This window comes from Sitophilus oryzae, unplaced genomic scaffold (assembly GCF_002938485.1).
Source record: "Sitophilus oryzae breed Bouriz unplaced genomic scaffold, Soryzae_2.0 scaffold_1007_pilon_pilon, whole genome shotgun sequence".
Taxonomy (NCBI): Eukaryota; Metazoa; Arthropoda; class Insecta; order Coleoptera; family Curculionidae; genus Sitophilus; species Sitophilus oryzae.
This window is the reverse complement of record NW_022145624.1, coordinates 1004759-1029642: the sequence shown is the minus strand read 5'-3', so window position 1 is coordinate 1029642 and position 24884 is coordinate 1004759. Positions and strand designations below refer to the sequence as shown.

General features: G+C 32.8%; 1 protein-coding gene across 2 annotated transcripts in view; it reads right to left on the bottom strand.

Annotated features, from left to right (window-relative positions):
* Window positions 1-21111: 21111 nt before the first annotated feature.
* The window catches only part of LOC115891628 (unconventional myosin-IXa), a 45280-nt gene continuing 41507 nt past the window's right edge, over window positions 21112-24884 (bottom strand). For both annotated transcript variants that reach the window (XM_030912144.1, XM_030912153.1), the window contains 5 exons: window positions 24693-24846; window positions 24069-24564; window positions 23722-24016; window positions 23226-23494; window positions 21112-21753 (listed from right to left, as the gene is read on the bottom strand). In XM_030912144.1, coding sequence (XP_030768004.1) covers window positions 21557-21753; window positions 23226-23494; window positions 23722-24016; window positions 24069-24564; window positions 24693-24846 — 1411 coding nt within the window. In that variant the 3' untranslated portion in view covers window positions 21112-21556. The remainder of the gene's footprint in view (window positions 21754-23225; window positions 23495-23721; window positions 24017-24068; window positions 24565-24692; window positions 24847-24884) is intronic.

Below are 24884 nucleotides of genomic sequence, written 5' to 3'. Positions count from 1 at the left end.
GTGGAGGATATACTGGATGTTAAAATAGAGAAAGAGACCATTTTAGAAAATCGATTTTGCTTATTTGGTAATATGTTGTAGTGCTGAAGGTGTACTTTACAGAACCGTGTCGTTTTTAAGATTGACACTTTCTGTTCCAGGGATATTTGGTGTTAAATGTTTCGGAAAACAGAAAAAAATATTTCTTTTGTAGATTTTCTCAAATAACTCGAAATCTGTTAGAGAATTCGGAAAACAGTTTGCGGCAGTCAATTCTAGATAAAATGAACTATCAGTAGGAATTTTGATTTTAGTTGCGGTCTGAGAGATTTCGGTTTTTGACAAAATCGACAGGGGGTGCCGAGAAATGTTTTCGAAAAATTTTGAAAAATCGATTTTGCTTATTTGGTAATATGTTGTAGTGCTGAATGTGTACTTTACAGAACCGTGTCGTTTTTAAGATTGACACTTTTTGTTCCAGGGATATTTCGCGTTAAATATTTCGGGAAACAGAAAAAAAATATCTGTTTTGTAGATTTTCTCAAATAACTCGAAATCTGTTAGAGAATTCGGAAAACAGTTTGCGGCAGTCAATTCTAGATAAAATGAACTATCAGTAGGAACATTTTAGTTGCGATCTGAGAGATTTCGGTTTTTGACAAAATCGACAGGGGGGTGCCATGATGAAAAAAAATTGAAATATTAAAAATTTTAATTTTAAAAACAAGAAAACTAACATTTCTGGTCCTCTATAGCTGTTGGCTACAGCTAGATGGGATAGTCAGGAGTGAAAAAATAAAATAGTTAAAATTTGGTATTAGTTTTAATTAGAAATATACAGGGTGGTCCGAACTGTATTCCGAAAACATCGGCAGCATATTCTGCAGATAAAAATACGTAAAAGAGTTCGTATAAATGTATGTCCTAAAATGCTTAGTTTCGGACATACAGGGTGTAGAAGTTTCATTTTTATTTCGATTTTTTCCAAATAATTTCTGAAGTAACGTCAATATTTGGATGAAAATTGATGTCTGGGAGTTTTTTGACATGAGAAATTTGATTTTGATGTCAATATAGCTCTTATTTGTAGGGGGCGCCACCTACATATTTTTACTGGCTTGAAGAGTAATAACTTTTCGTCCGTACATGTATAAAACTACCGAGTAAAAAAATATGACGATAAGGCAGTTTCTGTTGAACTTTTGGCGCAAAAACATTTCAAATTTATGATTTCAGTCCAATAACTATTTATTAGTTAAAATGTTTAATTTATGACAATGATAACAAGTATTGGTAATTTCATTACACGTAGCGTTTTTTACCAAGAGACATTTTTTGCGTAAAAAACATCATAAATGTATATTTTTTACTCGTTTGTTTTATACAGGTACCGACGAAAAGTTATTACTTTTCAAACTAGTTAAAAAATATGAAGGGGGTGCCCTCTACAAGTAGGAATCATATTGACATCAAAATCAATCAATTTGTCCTGTCAAAAAACTTCCAGACACCAATTTTGATCAAAATATTGCCGTTAATTCAGAAATTAATTGGAAAAAATCGAAATAAAAATGAAACTTCTACACCCTGTATCTGCGAAACTAAGCGTTTTAGGAGATACATTTATACGAACTTTTTTTACTAATTTTTATCTGCAGAATATGCTGCCGAAGTGTCCCGAATACAGTTTGGACCACCCCGTATATTCTAGCTATTATGTGAATTTTTTTAGAATTTAGAATTAGTGGGAGGAGGTTTAATCACTTCGACCTTACAGATCCATTGTGTCCCCCTTTCTTGAATCATAACTCATCATACAGTCCCAGGGCTTTGACAAAAGCCAGTATCTGGGACGGTTTTATAGAGGGTAGTTCTCCATCTCCAATATCAGTCGTACCAAAATTCATGGCACGAATGGTTGTCGTCTCGGCGCACTCAGTGATGAGCTGTACTGGTGTTTCCCCATCTTCCCCACAGAATCTGCATTCGCCGTTTCTTCTTAGTTTCAATCTACTGAGGTGTTCATTGAGGAGACAGTGTCTTGTTAAAAACCCCGTGACAATCCGAAGATTGTTCTTACTCAGACCCAGGAAGTTCTGTGATTTTTCTTGATCATAAGCCCTCAGAAAATTCTTCGAGTGTCTTAGACCATTGCAAGATTTCCATTCCAGGTTGCGGATGGAATCTTCCAAGTTCTTGAGTTCCGCCTTGAGTTGGTTACCACTTGGAAAGCAGAACGGTTCTGGTCCAGTTAGTGGAGTGTTCGCTCCTTTCCTAGCTAGATTATTTGCTTTTTCATTGCCTTCTATCCCTCGGTGAGCAGGCACCCAGTGTAGGAGGACTTTGTTTTCTTTGCCTAATTTATTCAGCTTCTCTATGCATTCTTTAATTTTATATTTATATTTTACATTTTTTTTTATTTTTTTCACATAATATTATAATAATATTATGTGAAACACGCATTTCAAAACTTAAATTGAAAATTCAAAATTAAAGACAACGTTATAACTAAAATTGTTTTGTATAGTTTTTTCAACTTATTTATGTTGGCAGAGAATTTTTTATTCCATAACTTGCCTCTAAAATAAACATTGCAACACATATCACGATTATATTCTTAATCATTTACGTTTGTTTCATTTTTAGATCGGAGTTTTAATCTGGCAAATTTCATCTGCATTATTCCCCGACGTTTTCGCTTTCCTCTTGTTTCTTTTTGTCCCCCTCTCCCCTGGTTTACTCGCGTCTCCCCTATTCTGGAACACGCTGACGTGTATTACGTACTCGTCTCCTGTCAACGCCAGAGGAAACTGTTGACGATTCGCATCTCAAATGTATCGAATCGATTTGCCGAAGCCATTGTCCTTATCTCTCTTGTTCAAACGACTGATTCGATTTATCCAATTGGACATGTTCAAATACTTCATTTTTAGATAAATTTAGATTTTTTTTTATCAAACTGTTATACTGGGCGGTGGATTCAAGGAAAACTTAGACAAGGAAAGAGAGGGGACAGGTAACACGGCAGCTGAAAGTGAGGCCACTTGTCACCACCGAAATTTAAATTAGCTTGTACCTAGACGAAACAAAATATTTATTAAAACGTAAACTAATATATCGATCATTTTTGAGTAATGCATATACAATTTTGTATTCTATAGTCTCATCTTTATAATAATAGAATATCTAAGTCGATAATGCAAAATTTATTTAACAGTCACAGTGGACTGATCATCAAGACAATTATTTATTTATTAACGTGTGTATAATGTATAATTAAATAAAAAATAATGTAAATATATATATTTTAAACGTGTATGTACATACAGTGTGACCCACTCAAGACCGGGCACCCTCCATAAAATCTGTGTTTATAGTCCGATTTTATGATTTTTTTTTCAAATATAAAGTTTCAAAAAATGTACTTTAGGGCTCAATGTCATGTTATTTCACAAAAAACTAGGCCTACTTAATAAAGTTTTTGTGGTGAAAAATTTGCAAAATCATATTAGCGATTTTTTTTCAAAAAATTTGAGTACACCCCTACATTCGGCATCCCCCAAAACAGTTCTGTACCAAATTTTGTTTAAAAATATTAATTATTAATAATTCTGCAGTTAAATTAAATAATTCCCTATTTTTGCCAATTTAACGATGAGTTATCACGTAACCCTTGAAAAAAACAATCCACGACAACGAGTTTTATTACAAACAATGATAAAAATACTACAAGCAACACAATAACCGAATAATAAGTTAAACATATTCAAATAATTCTAGTTGCTTCTACCAGCCCTCCATTCAGTTCAATACATTTGTCGCATCTTCTTCTTAGATTAACAGTTACATTCCTAAGCTGCTGTGGTGTAATATTTGCAGAAGCCTCTGTAATTCTAATACGTAGTTCATCTACAGATTGAGGTCTAGACTTGTAAACTTGTTGCTTTAAGAAACCCCAAAGAAAGAAATCAAGGGGTGTTAGGTCCGGGGATATCGGTGGCCACTCAATTAGCGGGCTATTTCGACCTATCCACTTATTTTCAAAATTTTCATTTAACCATTCCCTGACAACTGCCGCGTTATGCACAGGTGATCCGTCCAATTGAAATTTTAAATTCAAACGGGTTTGGCATGGTAAATTATGTATTGCATCCCAAAAGTCATTAATCAGAAAATTCAAAAACGTTGGACTATTCAAATTTCTCTCAAAAAAATATGGACCAATGATTCTATCATCAAGTATGCCACACCACACATTTAATTTCTGAGAATACTGTCTTCTTGTATTGATCACCCATTCAGGGTTTTCGACTGCCCAGAATCGCGAATTTTGAGAGGATACTACTCCGTTTGTACTAAATGTTGCCTCATCACTAAATAAAATTTCTTTTAAGAAATTTCTATTATTTAAATACTCTGCTTGAGCCCATAAGCAGAATTCTAATCGTCTAACATCATCTCCGTTTTCCAAAGTGTGTAAAATCTTTGGTTTAAAGGGTTTAACTTTATTAGTTCGCAAACATCTCCTAATATTTTCCCTTGGTATATCCAAATCAACACTGGCGCCTCTAATGCTTGCACGAGGATTGTTACGAAAATATTCTAATATTTCCTCATTCCGCCTATTTATTCGATGTTCCGGCCTTCTGTTTTTTAGTAAGTATTTTGACACACAACCAGTTTCATTAAAAACTCTATTTATTCGTTGAACCGTGCTTCTACTTACTGCAGGTCTGTCGGGATGTCTGTTGTTAAATTCTCTGGCAGCTTCTCCTGCTTGAAGATAGTTATCACCCACTAAACGAATAATTTCAATTTTATCCCTAATATTTAATTGTTCCATAATGCAAATAATATTTCTTGATACAACACTTTTCTGCGTGCTATTAAATTAATATTCAATTCTACGCTGCAAGAATTGACAGCTAATAAAACCCATTGTTGTGGATTGTTTTTTTCAAGGGTTACGTGATAACTCATCGTTAAATTGGCAAAAATAGGGAATTATTTAATTTAACTGCAGAATTATTAATAATTAATATTTTTAAACGAAATTTGTACAGAACTGTTTTGGGGATGCCGAATGTAGGGGTGTACTCAAATTTTTTGAAAAAAAAATCACTAATATGATTTTGCAAATTTTTCACCACAAAAACTTTATTAAGTAGGCCTTGTTTTTTGTGAAATAACATGACATTGAGCCCTAAAGTACATTTTTTGAAACTTTATATTTGAAAAAAAAATCATCAAAATCGGACTATAAACACAGATTTTATGGAGGGTGCCCGGTCTTGAGTGGGTCACACTGTATATGTATACCGAATGATATTAAAAAAACAGACTTTAAATGTTTCAGTTTAAAATTCAAAGGTTCTCTTCTCATACATCATTCTCAATTCACGTCACCCAAATCAGCCATAACAAAAACAAAAACAGCACACGTATTTATTTTTAATATGGAAAGAGCACACGTACTAAATTTAATAAAGAAATAACTTTTTTCATCCCCTTATATAAAACCGAATTATAATAAAAATATTGTGTCTCTTGAATGTTTTTTCTTTGAAATTGCTTCGAGGATATCTCGTTAAGAATTTAGGAGGCAGCAAATGTTTTATCCTTGTATTTTTCCTCATTTTTTGTATGGCATTCCATTAATTTTTCTGAAAATTCTTATATGTATTAGAACTTTATTAATTTATGTCTATTAAATGCTGGAGTAATATTATTTTTTTCGGATTATACAGGGTGGTCCGAATTGTATTAAAGAAACTTCGTCAGCATATTTTGCAAATAAAAATAACTAAAACTGTTCGAATAAATTTATGTGCTAAAATGCTTAGTTTCGGAGATACAGGGTGTAGAATTTCATAATTCGGTTTTAATATATTCTTTTGATGGTAATAATGTTATTTAATAATGAATTCATACCCCACAACTGAAGAATCATACTTCTTCAGCTAATGGTAAACTGCTGAGGGACATATGCCATCCAGTTCAAAAGGACTCAGTTCAGGAAAGTTTTCTCGTTATAATTCGGTTTTAATATATTCTTTTGATGATAATAATGTTATTTAATAATAAATTTAAACCCCCCAACCTAAAAATCACACTTCTTCAGCTAACGGTAAACTGCTGATAGACACATGCCATCCAGTTCGAAAGGACCCAGTCCAGGAAAGTTTTCTCGTTATAATTCGGTTTTAATATATTCTTTTGATGACAATAATGTTATTTAATAATGAATTTATACCCTCCAACCGAAGAATAATACTTCTTCAGCTAAAGGTAAACTGCTGATGGACACATTCCATCCAGTTCAAAAGGACTTAGTCCAGGAAAGTTTTCTCGTTATAATTCGGTTTTATTATATTCTTTTGATGATAATAATGTTATTTAATATTGAATTTATACCCCACAACCGAAAAATCATACTTCTTCAGCTAATGGTAAACTGCTGATGGACACATTCCATCCAGTTCAAAAGGACTTAGTCCAGGAAAGTTTTCTCGTTATAATTCGGTTTTAATATATCCTTTTGATGATAATAATGTTATTTAATATTGAATTTATACCCCACAACCGAAAAATCATACTTCTTCAGCTAATGGTAAACTGCTGATGGACATATGCCATCCAGTTCGAAAGCACTCAGACCAGGAAAGTTTACTCGTTATAATTCGGTTTTAATATATTCTTTTGATGATAATAATGTTATTTAATAATGAATTTATACCCTCCAACCGAAGAATAATACTTCTTCAGCTAAAGGTAAACTGCTGATGGACACATTCCATCCAGTTCAAAAGGACTTAGTCCAGGAAAGTTTTCTCGTTATAATTCGGTTTTAATATATTCTTTTGATGACAATAATGTTATTTAATAATGAATTTATACCCTCCAACCGAAGAATAATACTTCTTCAGCTAAAGGTAAACTGCTGATGGACACATTCCATCCAGTTCAAAAGGACTTAGTCCAGGAAAGTTTTCTCGTTATAATTCGGTTTTAAAATATTCTTTTGATGACAATAATGTTATTTAATATTGAATATATACCCGACAACCGAAAAATCATACTTCTTCAGCTAATGGTAAACTGCTGATGGACATATGCCACCCAGTTCGAAAGGACTCAGACCAGGAATGTTTACTCGTTATAATTCGGTTTTAATATATTCTTTTGATGATAATAATGTTATTTAATATTGAATTTATACCCCACAACCGAAGAATCATACTTCTTCAGCTAATGGTAAACTGCTGATGGACATATACCATCCAGTTCGAAAGGACTCAGTCCAGGAAAGTTTTCTCGTTATAATTCGGTTTTAATATATTATTTTGATGATAATAATGTTACTTAAAATTGAATTTATACCCCACAACCGAAAAATCATACTTCTTCAGCTATTGGTAAACTGCTGAGGGACATATGCCATCCACTTCAATAGGATTCAGTCCAGGAAAATTTTCTCGTTATAATTCGCTTTTAATATATTCTTTTGATGATAATAATGTTATTTAATAATGAATTTATACCCCACAACCGAAGAATCATACTTCTTCAGCTAATGGTAAACTGCTGATGGACATATGCCATCCAGTTCGAAAGAACCCAGTCCAGGAAAGTTTTCTCGTTATAATTCGGTTTTAATATATTCTTTTGATGATAATAATGTTATTTAAAAATGAATTTATATCCCACAACTGAAAAATCATACTTCTTCAGCTATTGGTAAACTGCTGATGGACACATGCCATCCAGTTCGAAAGGACCCAGTCCAGGAAAGTTTTCTCGTTATAATTCGGTTTTAGTTGAAATAAAAAAGAAAAAAATATTTACCCAAAGAATTTTTTTTATTTTTTAACATAGAATAGTAGCTTTCTTTAAAACATTCTTGCTGAGTACTGTATCTTTCTTAAACAAATTCCAGAAAATTTTTATGGTTATTGATAATATCTTGGCTACAGCATATTACCAACAAGATGACGTATCAATACGTTATATAGTCTAAGGATTTTAATTCCGAAACTCGATAAAAGAATTGTGGAAATGAGAGTCCGAAAAAAGGTTAAAAGAGACCCCCGCCCCCACCCTTCACGCGACGTACATGCATTATTCAGTAAATCGTCTGTGTGTCGGCACAAGAGACGAAAAAGGCCAATGGCTAGCAGTAGCTGCGTCCAATCCGATGAAAAACATGCAAATGAACCCCTGCGAAAATCGAAGACTTTCGGGTGAATGTTTTCGAGCTGGTCGCCGCAGGTTTGAATCCCTGATGAGGAGGAAAAAGGAGGCTAATCAATGCAACGGCCCTGTTTTTGTACCAGTTTTTTTCTGTTCGGACGCTTTCAAAGGTTTGTTAGAAAAAAAGAGTTTTTTTTAAGTTGACACTAGTAGTGCTTTTATTTTATTTATATGCTACTGAATTATTAAGCTTGTATCATCTTGGTTACACTAACAATAAAAGGAGTCATAACACTGTCACAACAAAAAGAAAAATACGATATCACAACATAGCTAAAATAAAGTAATCAACAACATTAAGGGTCTATTATGTTTATCAGGAATAAAAGTCAGAAATATAACTATCCTACATTAAACATTTATTAAAAACGAACACAAGTATCATCAATTAGTCACAGTGATCCCAATATAACCGCCAGTTATTTTAAATAGATTTGAATTTAGTAACTGTATTCTTTGAACTAAGTAAGCTACTTAATAAAAACAGGTGAAATTTATGTATGTCTCAATACGATGATGTTTCGAAACATGTCGTGTACAAAAACCTTTAAAATGAATACGTGTTAATAATTTTCATATAAAATATCATAGCTAAGTAAGAGCGTACTGTACGAATCAAATTATAACTTATAACGTTAAAAAAAAAATAATTTTGACTACAATATGTGGGATAAATAGTGATAATTTACCAGGTTATTAAATCTGTTGTCTCAAAAATTATAAAATAAAAGCGTACCTTGTGTATCAAACTTAAGAGAGACTTATCTGTATATAGTTTCTTATGATGTAAACAGGTAGTTAGGTATTCTCCAGACTAACAGAAGTGGATGCAGATGACTATGGCAGGAGAAGTCTTCGATATCAGCCAAAAGAACGATTGTAATGTCAGGAACACTGTCTTAAGGTCTGCATAGGTCCATACAAAATGAAAGTGGGTGAAACATACAATAATTACTGCATTATTACTGCAAACCATGTGGTAATTACTGAGTACCATGTGGTAGTTACTGAGTACCATGTGGTAGTTACTGAGTAACATGTGGTAGTTACTGAGTACCATGTGGTAGTTACTGAGTACCATGTGGTAGTTACTCTATAAATAAAAAATAGTTCTCAGGACAGATACTCAATAAAAGAAACAACTTACGGTCTGAAAATCAGCTTTGCATAAATATATTCAAACCATATGCCGATCCAAACCAGTAATTAAATACTCAAATAGACGAAATAAAAAACGGAAATAACTGAAACAGAATTTAGTTAGATATGGCTACATAAAATGGCGGATAAACTTACGGTGATCATTCCAAGAAGAAACCAAACAAATATGATCTATACTCTGGATTGCATACTTTACAAGGTTTTCAAATTTCCAAATCGGATACCCATGCAATCGAAATCGAAAAGTGGATTCAGAGTGCTTTTCACTGGAAAATTTGTCGGACGCCGAAACACGCGTCTTTTTCAGATCCAAATTCCCAGAAAAAAGACCTTCTTCTCAGTTCTCAGTTTCAGAACCCAACTGTCATAAATGAAGTTTGACATCTAGCGAATAGATGCGCTAATCAAAAATTAAATATCGGGACAAGTGAAATGCAATTAAGGAAGTTTGGCATATAGCGAATAGATGGCGCTAATAAACAAGACAAGTGAACTGTAATAAATGAAGTTTGATATCTTTGGCATCTAGCAAATAGATGGCGCCAATATTAAGAAATTTAAATAAAAATAGATTTTTAAATTCAATTTTATTAAAGGAAATAAAAAATGCTACAACCTAAAATTTTGACATTGAAAACAAATTTTAAAACTTCTGAAACTCTTGTTTTTCTTCTGATATCATTACAGCGCGCTTGATTTACGACAAGGCACCGTTTTATAAGAGTGTCAAGATGGACCCAAGCTACATTTTTTCCCTTGCTCTCCTTCATCTTTGCCACTTTATCTCTGATTTATTCCTCTGTCCCTTGGCAATTGCCGATCCATTACAATTAAAATCCCGCGGGCGTTATTATGCAGGATGATGGTTCGGGCCAAATTCCAGTTTAATGCTGTTCCGTCGCAGATTAGTCTCAGTTTCTCTGTTCTTTTTCTTCTCCTAGCTGGTCTGTCTTTATAAACGAGCCTCAGATTGGGATAATTCGTTTGGGAGGGCAGGAAGTAGTTGTTTTAAGTGTTTTTTTCTTCTGGTGTTACAGCTAAATTTTTTTAATGGATATTTTTTTCCAATAAAAAAAATAATCATTCGTAAATGGGACAAATAAAACTACAAATACTCGATACAAATAAATTTGTAAAAACTCGAATTAAGTAGAAATGACTTTGAAACTGGTATAATGTGCTTAGCAATAAAACTTACTTCTCTGACTGCAGTCAAGGGTAATAATAGTTATATACAACACGATAAAATGGTATTTTATAGACCGAAAAGATTAATTTTTGGGAGACGATAATGCAATTTTATCGTCGTGTATAAAAATTATTATTTCAAGGAATTTATTACGAGTATAGAGTATTTAAAAATGTTTAACAGTTTTGCAGATATTGGCAGTTTTATATTTCATATGGCATTTTCCCTAGTAAATTTTTATCAAACCCACCACAAATGATTTTTTCCCTCGTATTTTACCTAGCCTATTTAAAATAATACTGTGGTGTATCTGCGAAACCATAAAATTTTTGAAATACTTTAAATACAAAAAAATGTTCATTTTTCAATTCTCCATCTAATAAAAAAAAGAAAAGTTATTTTATATTTTAGAAAGTTTGGCGTAGAATTTTGAACATCCGGTATGATTTAAGATTACGATATTTATAGCAAAGTAAGTATAGACTATCTAAAGTAAATACGATGAAGGTTGAAAAATATATTTTTCTTATTTATTTATTAATATCTCTGAAACTATCGAATTATATTTATTCATATGTTAGGATTATGTAAAGTGATTTGAAAGGAAGCCAAAAATGCAAGAACATACAGGTTGTTCCATTTAAAAAAAATCATCCCGATCCACTCACCCTTTTTTGAGCCACCCTATAGAAGTTAAAATATTTTACTGAAATGCATCCTTGTACATACTTTAGGTATACACTTTAGTAGTTTCTTTGCTCATCTCATAATACATTACAGTAATATATGCAATAATATACTGTTTAAAAAAATGAAACTTTAATGTGCTACGACTTTATGACCGACCCCGTATACATAAATTTATTACTCGCCAATAGATATTTAATAACCCTATAATTTTTGTATTTAACTTTTTGCGGTACCTTGTATATTTTACCTAATAATCGACCGTTTTCGTACATAAAAGCGACCCTGTATAAGCATTCACATAAATGTGATGGAATTAACATACAAAGCCTCAAACGTCGCAGCAGAATAATAATAATATAAAAAATAATCTAACACAAATACAAAGATCAGTGACTCTTTTTAAAAACATTATGCGCCCGAACGATAAAACTGCACTAGAATAAACCCCCTATCTAACCGCCAGGCTTTGTTTTACTTTATTTCCCGATTAGAGCAAGCGTCGTTATGCAAAGCTCGTGTTTCCGCACGTTCCACCACAGCACAAAAAGAACAAGAAAAAACACACACAAACTAAACGCCTATCCTGTTCGTACAACGTTTCCCTGCCTTCCTATGTGTCTCCCGGAACGCCACAGATATCCCAGCAGTCGTCGTGATATATGTAGTCGCGCGTCCGCAATTACCCAGTTACCCCATTGTTGGGGTAACCGCCGCGCCGCGTCGTGACGTCACGTGTTTCCTTTGCCTCCTCGCCAGCGCCATCGTTGTTTTTCTTTTGTTTTCCGCCAACGAGGCCGCGATTAAAGCGGGAAAGCGGAAGTGGGTATTATCGCGAAGCGCGGCCTATTTTGTTTCTGGTGTCACACTACTTGTCAGCTGGAGGCTGTTATCGGGGTCTCGTACGAATGATAGTCTAGTCTAGTAGAAATGACAGAGGACAGTAGGATGGTGCGGTGGTGTGGTTGTAATTATATGTTTATCAGATTGGAAAAATACTAGATCACTGCCGTGATCACTGAAGTGGACGTATCTATCCCGGAGGACTGCTCTCCCGAAGGATTCGTTGCTGCAGTGGAGGATATACTGGATGTTAAAATAGAGAAAGAGACCATTTTAGAAAATCGATTTTGCTTATTTGGTAATATGTTGTAGTGCTGAAGGTGTACTTTACAGAACCGTGCCGTTTTTAAGATTGACACTTTTTGTTCCAGGGATATTTGGTGTTAAATGTTTCGGAAAACAGATAAAAATATTTCTTTTGTAGATTTTCTCAAATAACTCGAAATCTGTTAGAGAATTCGGAAAACAGTTTGCGGCAGTCAATTCTAGATAAAATGAACTATCAGTAGGAATATTTTAGTTGCGATCTGAAAGATTTCGGTTTTTGCATAGAGAAAAGTAAAAAAAAGAGAGTGTTTAATTCAATGCAAACAGCTGGCATTAAGTTTACAGCGCCGCTATTGACTACGGACAGCAACTAAAAGAGTAAACGGTTGAAATACAGGTTTCTTTTTTATCAACAGTGCTAAGGCGGCCTTTTTAAATGAATCTGTAAATGGATTTTTATTTAATTTGTTAAAAATAGAGTTTTGTAAATGTTCAGAACAGTTGCAAAGCAGTAAAATCGTTTAAAAAACTGCTAATACTTTCAGAGCAACTTTTTTGAACGTTTACAGAACTGTATTTTTAACAGATCCAAATTAAGATTTAATTCTTTATGGAGTTTAATTAAACAATTAATTAAAAAATATAAATATTTATTGACTTATTTTGATTGTCAAAATATAATTACATTTTGGTAAACTTTTTTAACAAACATAAACAAAAATAGATCTCTAAATATAATGAATATTGTACAGGGTGATTCATGATATTTTAACCAACGGCTAACTTTCTTAATAGTGATCGTAGAAAAAAGTTTAAAAGAGTAAAGTTGAAGTAAATTTAGTACTGATTAAGAATATGATTGAAAAATAAGCAAAAATTACCAAAATCTATTTTTTTGTTAAAAATTAATTTTTTTTAAATGAAACACCCGTATATTACTAATTAAAATTAAAGATTTTATTGTTCTGATTTACCATACAAATTGATATTTGGTTCAGCCGTTTTAGCGCTATTTAGGTTTAAAGTTTTATTTTTCTCATTACCATGCCGCACTACTTTAAAAAAACTTGTTTTCATTATTAACTGGTATTTTGGGAATCAGAATAATAAAATCTTTAATTTTAACTAATAATATACAGGTTGTTCCATTTAAAAAATTGAATTTTTGACAAAAAAATGGATTTAGGCAATTTTTGCTTATTTTTTAAATTTAATCAATACTAAATTTACTTCAACTTTGCTCATTTAAACTTTTTTCTACGATCAATATTAAAAAAGTTAGCCATTGGCTAAAATAAGATGAATCATCATATACTTTAATGAACAGTTAAATCACAATATTCTAGTAAACAAAAACTTTTTGTAACACATAACATAGGTTTAAATAGAAACCAAAACCTTTGACTAATGAACTAGGATACTAACGACAAAATAAAGTTTTATTTAAAGAATGTATCTTGGTCCATTAAACAACAGAACTAAAAACTAAGTACGTATATCACAACATTACATAAAAATGAAAAACTTAGGAACACAATGTGAGTTGTTCTGACAAGGATATTTCGTCGAACATTAAAATGCAGTATCGATCAATGGGCTTCATTTTGTTTACTCTATTTGATAGCTTTAGCATGAGGTGGGCGTTTATTCCTGCTTCAAATGGCACATCTTTTAAAAGTTTTTTCAAAGTACTCTTGGATGGAAGTGCCAAACTTCTTTTTAAAAAGTTGTAACATTTGGGACCCCTCTTGTACAAAGCCAACGCATACACTTTATCAATTTTTTTCCAAGTTCGTTTTTTTTTAATGTTTGTAAAAGAGCTTTGAAAAAATGACAAAGTTGCCGGATCAAGGTTGTTTTCAAGATCTTTAAAAACAGCTGTATTTGAAATTTCATAAGCTTTTTTTAGTTTTTGTTTTGACTTGAATAAATCTTTCTTTATTTTGCAAATAGTACTTCTTTGACTTTTATTTTCAAAATATAATTTGTTTTTTCTAGGTGATAAGTTATGTACACGAGTCTCATTTATCTTTGATAGAATAGGAAAATGTTTTTTTCGCGGTGGTAGGTTAGGAGTTGAATTTAAGGGTCTTTTTCTTAAGTAATTTATTGGTAAAGGGCTATTTTCATTGCTAATCGATTTTTCTTCGAAATAATTTCTGAAATATCCACATTTTTAGTTGCTAACCCTGTAGATGTTGTAGGTTTTTGAGAATCACGAGGAGGTACTACTTGAATATCTTGAATAATAATTATTTTCTGATTATTAAATGGCAAGGCATATTTTGATAATCTAGTTCTAGTAGAATCAGAAAAAAACTTTTTTTCAAAATGTTCTTCACATAAATAGCACCTTTTATCGGAATAATTTAATCCCATGATTTGAAACCACTTTCTACGTCTAATATTATCTTTATCAGGAAATCTAAAAAACTTTTTATTTTTATAATTTTCATCGGTAATAGAGTGAAAGTACTTGTTTAAACACCTTGAAGTCGCACATTGATAGGATAAAATACCTGGTTTAGACATTTTTAGGTTTAAATATTAGCACACATTGACTATGTTTACTAAACTACTTATTAACCTACCTAAATTTAAAAACCTACATAATTACCTAACTATTGTTAAAATTAGTATCACAGCTAAGAAAACTGGATGGATGGACCGACTTTTTCCCCAGAGGAATTTTCCATCAGCTCGTCCATCAGTGTAGCTTTGGCTCACTTTTGGTGTTCTTGAAAGTAGTATGTAGTATGTACTAATTAAAGTTGTTTAGGGCTGAATACCTTGGCCTTGAAAGGTAACAAAGCCTTCTAAGCAGGGAATGCAGGCCTATTGATTGCCTATTATTGCCTAAAATCAATCTGACCTCTATATTAAATTGTTTGAATAAATTTTGTCTTCCCTACCATTTTATTGCATATTCTCTACCTCTCAAAGACATTTTCATTGTCTGGTTCACAAGTCTGGTCACACATTAAACACAAGAAAACTAAAAATTGGGATATCCTTTTCTTTACTCAAATGTCGCTAGGTAATGTTTGTTATGATGTGCCGATGTGCCGATTGCCCAGATGAAGTTTTTGAAAATTGGATGACACTGATGACAGTAATTAGTTCAATAATCTGCCACCATGCGCTATGCGCTACGGATTGCGCACAAACGTTATGCAAGCATATCACATTCAAAAAAACACTCTCTTAATTTTTACCTTTCTCTATGGGTTTTTGACAAAATCGACAGGGGGGTGCCGAGGAATTTTTTCGAAAGGAAAGAGACCATGATGAAAAAGAATTGAAATATTAAAAATTTTAATTTTAAAAACAAGAAAACTAACATTTCTGGTCATCTATAGCTGTTGGCTACAGCTAGATGGGATAGTCAGGAGTAAAAAAATAAAATAGTTAAAATTTGGTATTAGTTTTAATTAGAAATATACAGGGTGGTCCGAACTGTATTCCGAAAACATCGGCAGCATATTCTGCAGATAAAAATACGTAAAAGAGTTCGTATAAATGTATGTCCTAAAATGCTTAGTTTCGGACATACAGGGTGTAGAAGTTTCATTTTTATTTCGATTTTTTCCAAATAATTTCTGAAGTAACGTCAATATTTGGATGAAAATTGATGTCTGGGAGTTTTTTGACATGAGAAATTTAATTTTGATGTCAATATAGCTCTTATTTGTAGGGGGCGCCACCTACATATTTTTTACTGGTTTAAAGAGTAATAACTTTTCGTCCGTACCTGTATAAAACTACAGAGTGAAAAAATATGACGATAAGACAGTTTCTGTTGAGCTTTTGGCGCAAAAACATTTCAAATTTATGATTTCGGTCCAATAACTATTTATTAGTTAAAATGTTTAATTTATGTCAATGATAAAAAGTATTGGTAATTTCATTACACGTAGCGTTTTTTTCCAAGAGACATTTTTTGCGTAAAAAACATCATAAATGTATATTTTTTACTCGTTTGTTTTATACAGGTACCGACGAAAAGTTATTACTTTTCAAACTAGTTAAAAAATATGAAGCGGGAAAGCGGAAGAATATATTAAAGCGGGAAAGCGGAAGTGGGTATTATCGCGAAGCGCGGCCTATTTTGTTTCTGGTGTCACACTACTTGTCAGCTGGAGGTTGTTATCGGGATCTCGTACGAATGATAGTCTAGTCTAGTAGAAATGACAGAGGACAGTAGGATGGTGCGGTGGTGTGGCTGTAATTATATGTTTATCAGATTGGAAAAATACTAGATCACTGCCGTTCTTAAGATCAGCCTGGGGGCGGACTTTTGTTTACTTCATCAGCTGTACATATTTAGGTATTGGGTTAGATTCCGTTTCATATTTTGTCGGTTGATTTTTGGTTTTAACTCTTTGATTTTTGGTATTATTTATTATTGTAGTGCAAAAAACTAATTATTTTGGTGTTTAAGTGACATAAACTACTACCAGATATATGGTCACTCTCGGTTTCGCATAAAAAAATCCTTACTTATCCTGATTTTTGTGTGTGTTTTTTAAGACTCTAACAATTCATCAATAAAGCTTAAGTGGAGTGTGTTTTTGGTGCTATGCCTCATCTTTGTTGTGTTCCTGGTGGAAAGGATAGTTATACTAGGCAGCCTAAAGTGTCCGGAAGAGCAAGAAAAGTGGGTACGAGTTATAAATCAAGAGAATTCTATTGAAAATATCTTTAATAAATTTAAAAATAATATTCTCCCATGATGGTATTAATGAAAACTGGACAATTATGTTTATTTTATTCATATTGTGGAATCTCCACTCCAAGTGTTGTTGGTTCAGCTTCGATAGATTCAAACACGTAAGTAGGTATTATGATCTAGGGAAAAATAAAGAATATGTGTATTAAAGATCATGAAAAAGATTATCATTTTCAGTTTAAAAGAAGAATGTGTTTTTGTTTGATAATATATAATGTATGTCAAGCATAACATATATTTGTTCAGTAATTTTTAATAAATAGTGTTGATTATTTATAATACCAAATTAATATGACATATTTAAGTGATGGCTGAATACAATATGAATAAAATAACAATAAAATTGGTATATTTGCATAATACAAAATTAAGTTTTGAGAATAAAGGTGTAACTAAAAATACTAAGAAATTCATATTTCTTTGTTTTAATTGGTCTAATGTTATTTACATTTTACGTAAGAATTATACCGTATCATCGAAAAAAATCGGCGTCTAGTTGGCTTGGAAATGAACATCGATGACATTCCCTAAATAACTGTACACATAAAATAATTAACTAGAATTTTACAATCTTCGAAAATTTGATATTCTTGAACCTTGTTTCTAAATATTCTAAATTTTTTGATTTTCTTGGGATTTAGGTTCGGGAAAAACGCTGATTAAGTTTTCATTTGGTTTTTCATTATTTTTATTTGGTTTCAAAAAAAAACGTTTCGGCTAACATTATAGCCTTCATCAGTGTTGTGTCATATGAAAAAAATATTGTCGAATATAATCCAAAAAATTACATATAAAATATTCACACCACGCGAGAGGAAAACTGTGGGTGCGGAGCACCCACGAGCATAAGCCTCAAAGCTAATTCAATTTCAATTTCAACTTAGCAACTTTAAGCGATACTTATCTCATCAACCGTAAAACAAGAGGTCGCTCAAAAACTGCAGAAAGTCCATTGGAACATGCATGATGCGCATCATACCGCGGTAGTTTTTCAAAGAAATCAATTTCAATAGTTCTAACTAACTAAGTTTCCTCTTCCATTCTTAGGTTTGTTAACCAATCCTATTTTTCGACTTTTAAATCAGTAAGCAAATTGTCACGGGCATAATTATTTCCTTTATGTAACAAATCTTTGGTCTATTTGCTTTTACTAACTAACCGTTGTTTTTCTGCTTTTTCTTTATTGCACAAGTGAACAAAATGCAAGACAAAACTGTATCTGGGTAGGTCATTTTCACTTAGAAAAAATGTGCTGAAGTAGATAAGTATATAAGTAGATACAACTGTATAGGTACCTACTATAAAATTGCGTGTGTGCAACAGGCTGTAACACAGGTTAAACTGCGCAAACTGACTTGCACGTTCCGCCTGTGTTAAATATCTGAGGGTCTGTGGGAGCTCTAAAAGAGTTTAGAGAGTTTATATATTTATATAATTACTAGCGTATACCCGCGACTTCGTTCGCGTCGAATTAATCATTTGTAATAGTGATGATAAAGCAAAGCAAGAATTTCAATTAACATACAAACTGGATAAAATTTTCTCACATTTATGTCAGCATGAGAAAAAACAATATGGCAATATTATTATATAACTTGGTAATATTTGAGTAGCTTCATCTCGTTGGAATTTGACTTTCATAAAATCCGTTTGCCAAAAATAAGCTTTTTACGTCAAGCAGTTTAAGTAGAATAGTGGTTAAGAAATACCCAACTTTTTGGAACACCCTGTACGATTTTTTAAAAAAATTCTAAATATGTAAAAGAAAACAAATAAATTATGCTTGTCCAAGCGTTTTCCCGAAAGACTAACCGTTTTTTAAATAACAAATATTGTAATATTTGAGGGGCGTTTTCACCCTCTTGCAATTTGAGATTCGAGAAACCCCTCTTTATCGAACCTCTTCACCCCACAGTCAGCTTTAAACGTCAAGCATTTTAAGCAGAATCGTGATTACTCAATGGTCATATTTTATGAAACACCCTGTATAAATTTATAAAAAATCTTAAAATATGTAAAACAACAAAATATAATATACGTGTTTAAGAGTTTTTCCGAAAAACTCACCGGTTTTTAAATAAAAAATATTTTAATATTTGAGGGATAGTTTCACCCCCTTAGAATTCGAGTTTCGAAAAATCCCTTCTTATCGAACCTCTACACCCTAAAGTCAATCTGTTTTCCAAAAATCAGCTTTTTACGTCAAGCGCTTTAAGCAGGATCGTGATTAATCAATGACCATATTTTACGAAACACCCTGTATACATTTTTAAAAAATCTTAAAATATGTAAAAAAACAAAATAAAATATACGTGTTTAAGCGTTTTTTCGAAAACTTGACCGTTTTTAAATAAAAAATATTGTAATTTGAGGGGTGGTTTCACCCTCTTGGAACTGGAATTTCGAAAAATCCTTTCTTATCAAACCTCTACACCCTAGAATCAACCTGTATGCCAAAATTGAGCTTCTTACGTTGAGTGGTTTGAGCAAGATCGCGTGATTAATCTGTATGTCAGTCACTAAAAATTATCAAAAAAAATATGCCCAAAAACTGAAATTCCCCAAGGAATATTAACAATCCCAGATGTATATAATATTTCTAACGTAGCCAAGCGTCTCAAATTTGCCCGATTTGCTTTGTCGTAATCTCCGGCGACATATCTCCGAGATTTCCATAGGAAAATGCGCGGAAAACCCGAGTCCAATTTAATTTTCCGCGCTGGAAATCTCCCGCTCGCGATTCTAGCCAATCTTTTCGGATTTTTCGCGGTCTCTAAAGGGCTGAGGCGATTAAAATTTGCCGAAGAAAAGCGTTTGGCTTGTCCTAGAAGGGCTCATTTATTATTAAATTTAGTGGGGCACAACTAAGCTTGGGAATCTCAGAACTTACGACCGAGAAATATCAAATATTTTCCTTGATTTAAGTAAAAATAATTTTTGGATTGTCATGGAGTTTTTAACAGGACATTGTCTCTACTTTTGAGACGAACCCGGTATATTATAGTAAAATTATTATTATTAAGTAAAATCAACATAAATATATATGGTTTATAATGAATTAATTAGACAAACCATGTAATTTGAAAATGTAATTTTCGAACATTAGTTTATCAAACTAAATAGGATCAATATTGATATTAAATTATTTTGGGTCCAATTTACTGTATCAAAGTATAAGTACACTAAACACGTACAGAAACATTATTAAATTCATTAATTCAATATAATTTATCATTGTTTTATTTAAATATAAATTATAATTTAATAAAAAAATATTAAAACCTACTTCTTATATTAAAATTTAATTTTTTAATTTTTGAGATTAATATAACTTTGGCCATCTATTTTCAACTGCCTGTACTAAAAACAATGTTGTTATATTTTTATCTTTACCAATTCTCCGATAGATGGAGAGCATATACAAGAATTTCTAGTTGCCTAAAATTACTCTATAAATTTTAAAATTTGACTTATTCAGGATCAACTAAAAAATATAACAATAATAAAAAAAGGAAAACATATTACAAAATCCCTGAAGCACATCACTATGGTATTTTTAGTTGGGCATTTTTTCGATAAAAGCGTTTTATATAGGGTGAGTCTTAAATAAGTGCAAATATCTTCAGTGTGAAAGATATATAGTATAGGACATGTATATTATTTCGTATATTTTTCATTTATTGATTTTATGGAAAGCACTATATGTAAAATTATATGGGGAATGTCATGGATCGTCATTTCCAAGCCAACAAGACACCTTTTTTCGGTTAGACAGTATTAAGTGGCTTTAACAAATTATGTCTGTCCAAAATATCCATCCCCAAGGTCTATCCGTCAAAAGGTCTGTCATGTTGCTATATTTTTTTAAGTTTATAGTCTAAATAAATGATTTCTGAAGACCATTCAGAAAAAGCCGTCAAACTAGCCATAGAAATTAAGATCAATAATAATTTCTGTTTAAAAGAACACTCTGGAATAGATCAAGAAACAAAAACACAGGTTTGGCACATTAAAAAAAGTTTTTTATTACCTATAAAACAATAAAGTTATATCTGGACGGTTAAGATATTTTACTTTAAACTAAAATCTAAACTTTAAACTCTAAAAATATATTTTACAGACAATTAATCCAAATGGCAAGTTAAACAAATCATATCGTATACAATTTTGCTTAAAAAAATACTCTCCACTCTCTATCAGTAAAATAATATCTGATATACCAGCTAGATATTCTTTGTACTTAAATCTATTATACTACGCGGCGTTTTAAAATACTGATTTTTTACAGCTCAATAAATACCGTACGATCGTGAAAAAAACGTCGTCACAGTAACCTCCGAATTGTTTTTTTCAACAGCCACTATGACGTCGATTTTTTCCCGACCGGACGGTACTAATAAATAGAGACTAAACTATAATCTAAACAAATAAAAAAATATATAAATAGATTTTTAAATATTAACAGATTGTTTTAGTTCCATGTACTGGAAGGGCACGTGGAACGTTGTGTTTTTGTGTTCGACCACTAGGTGGCCTCTGCGCGGGGAAGCACCGATGACCAGGACAGTGTCACCTTTCATTAAGACTATGCTATCAGAGGAGGCGTCTTCGGGGAACGTCATTTTCATCACACGAGTTTGTGGGTAACCTGAAAAAATAATTATTTTTGAAATGACATAATATATCATCTTGTACTGACATTATCTTTAATTTTAAAATATACACATGGCCAAAATTATTGCATATATCGTTTAAAAATCTACGGAAAGGAATTTAATAGATTTTTTTTATGCATAGCTTTGATAATCTGTTTTAACATTTTTTTTTGTTAAAATAGATATGGTAAACAATGTTTATCGTTCAGACCCAATACTATTACAAATTCTTGCACATTTCGATTTGTGGTCTTTGGGTTTCAGAAGAAATTTGACCATTGTTTTGGCCTTAAAATGCCTAGAAACATTATTTCACAGTTTAATAGAGTCAGAATAGTAACACTGTCTCAACAGGGCTACCGGCAAGTTGCAATAGCTGAAATTGTATGAGTTAACCAAAACAATAATGTTTCGCGAATATTAAAAAAAATTCAGAAAACAGACCAGCCTGGAAGAGGTAGAAATAGAGTTACTACTGCTGTGCACGACCGTCAAATATCCCTAATTGCACTACGCAATCCCCTGCTTTCTAGTACTGCTATTAAAAATGAGTTAGCTCGCCTTGAAGGAGTGAATGTTTCAAGAAAGATCATAGCAAGAAGACTCCATGACAGAGGATTACGTGTTCCAAAGCTTAATTTACAGCACAAAATTACACGACTACAATGGACTGAGGAGATGAGAGCAAATGGATTTAATTGGAATTTCGTCACGGTTAGGGATGAAACAAGAATATGCCTAGCGTCAGACTCGCGACGAACTTTGGTCTGGAAAGCATCTGGAATACTGGAATATAATGCACGGAGCTGGAACTCCTCTTGTTTTTATTGATGGCACAATGACAGGTGCTTCATATCGTAGAGACGTTTTAGAGCCTATTATGCGTCCATTTCGAGGGGCAGTGGGAGATGAATTTGTTTACATGGACGATAATGCTCCTCCCCATCGCATTTTACCGGTTCGCGAATTTTGTGAGGAAGAGGATATAAGAAAACTGTGGTGGCCACCGATGTCTCCAGATATGAATGTGATCGAGCATGCTTGGGACGTGCTAAAACGCCATATTTCCAAAAAGAATGATCATGGGAACATGGGAAGCCATTCCTCAACATCTTCTGGACAACTTAATTGAGAGCATGCCACGTCGGCGTCTCACAGCTTGCATTGAGGCTCGAGGAGGCAATACAGACTATTAGTTGTGAGAAATAATTAAAATTGTTTTCAATATTTTCTGTTGATTTTCACTCATTATGAAATAAAATTATAATAACAGCCTAGTTGCACCTAGATTTTTAATTTTATATTAGTTAGTCGTGTAGTAAGCCAATATGTCCAAAAATATAAAAAGAATCATATTAGGTCCAAAATAAAATAAAAATATCGTTATATGCAATAATTTTGGCCATGTCATTGTGTGTATGTTTCCAAGACTTTTCCACAAACATTACAAGACTTTTTTTTATACCTAATTTAGTATTTCCTGTCACTGTATAGGATCTGCTTGGTGGTACTGGTGGAGGTCGTTCCAAGTCCAGCCCAAACAAGTTGCAAGTTTGTTGGATGATTTTTGCGTCACATTTCTCTGTCATATCAGGAGGTGGAGTACCAGCAATAGGCTGAGGTCTCGGTCTGGTACTGGGTATACCTCCATTTCTTGCTGTAGCCGACTTGGGAGGTGCTGGATTGGTTGATATTGGTTCTGGTTTTTCTCTGCGCAGAGTAGACCATCTATACCTAAAGAAAAATTGTGCTTTAATATGCGATCATCAGAATTCTTTACAAGCAAAGGGCAAATCAGACAAGTCAGAGCTCAATTTCTTTAAATTATCCATAGATATTAACAATAAATTTAGAGAACTCCTTGTAAATAAGATTGAAGCTAAAAGACATAAGTTACAAGGTAGAGTTGAGGTATACAAGCAGATTTGCAAACTTTTTTTAATATAAATCTTGAAACATACCTGCATCCTTTCCAAGTAGACTGGATCAGTGTTGCAGCTTTGTGTCTAGTCTCGTGCCTCAAATTCTCCAATTGCTGCCTAATACCCTCACTAAGAAATATATGTCTCTTCCCTAGCGCCCAACTAGTAGACACCGAACTATTTATCTCCCTCTTAGTCAAAAGATCTACCGTATACTGTAGAATAACTCTACAATCATCTGTAACCTTCTCTTCAGTCCTATTTAACTCTGTAAAAGGTGCCAACAGTCGATATCTTGAGTTGAAAGCTTTGAACCTCATTCTATGTGGATAACCTAGAAGATAAATCTATAACATATAACTTTGCATCCTAGAAGTATTACTTACCTCCAGCCATCAGATTGACAGTCTCCAAAACCTGTAAAGACCTGATTTGTCTTACTACAGACCCCCTGTCAAACCTATTGGTCGTTTCTTGGTTATTACTGCAGATACACCTGACAAAATGGGGTCTGGCATGTACCAAAGTACGCAAAAGATTGTCCAAACGTGTATGGAAGTCTTGTGTTAGTGTGGACACTGGTTCATCTCCGTTTAAAAGGTCTGTGTGAGATGTTGGGGATATCCTGAAGCTCACTCCTCTGGGAACTGTCTCAATTGAGTATAGTGCTTTCAATTCACTGCCAAAAAGGTGTGTTGCAAAGCCGAAGTTGCAGCTTTGTTTGTAAAAAACTGCAACAAGGTCATCAGGAACGACATCTTTGTTGGTGTCGAGGAAATCTGAAGCGTCATAAACCACACGTCCTGCAAAATGTTGGATGCCGAATAGTCTTGAATCTATTGGTTTTGGGTCCAATAGTCTTTTGTTGTTTTTGTGTTGGACCTTGATAAAGCAAAAAAAAAGTTAATAATTTAAAATTCTCAAATATTTTCACTGTAAATTCATGTCCTCTGCATAAAACTAAAATATCCACATTTTTGGACAGTATTCATAAAAAAACTGTTGCTTACCTTAATTTTTGATATGTAAGATTCAGCAGTTCCACGTATTGAGCACTCAACATCAAGCATGCTCAATAGACCCGTTCTGAGTGACGATACCAGATCAATGCAAGGTACGTTATCTACATAATCAACCTCCACCTCGCAATTGACACCTTCGTCCCTAAAATCATAAAAACTTGCACTATTTTGCTTCATCAG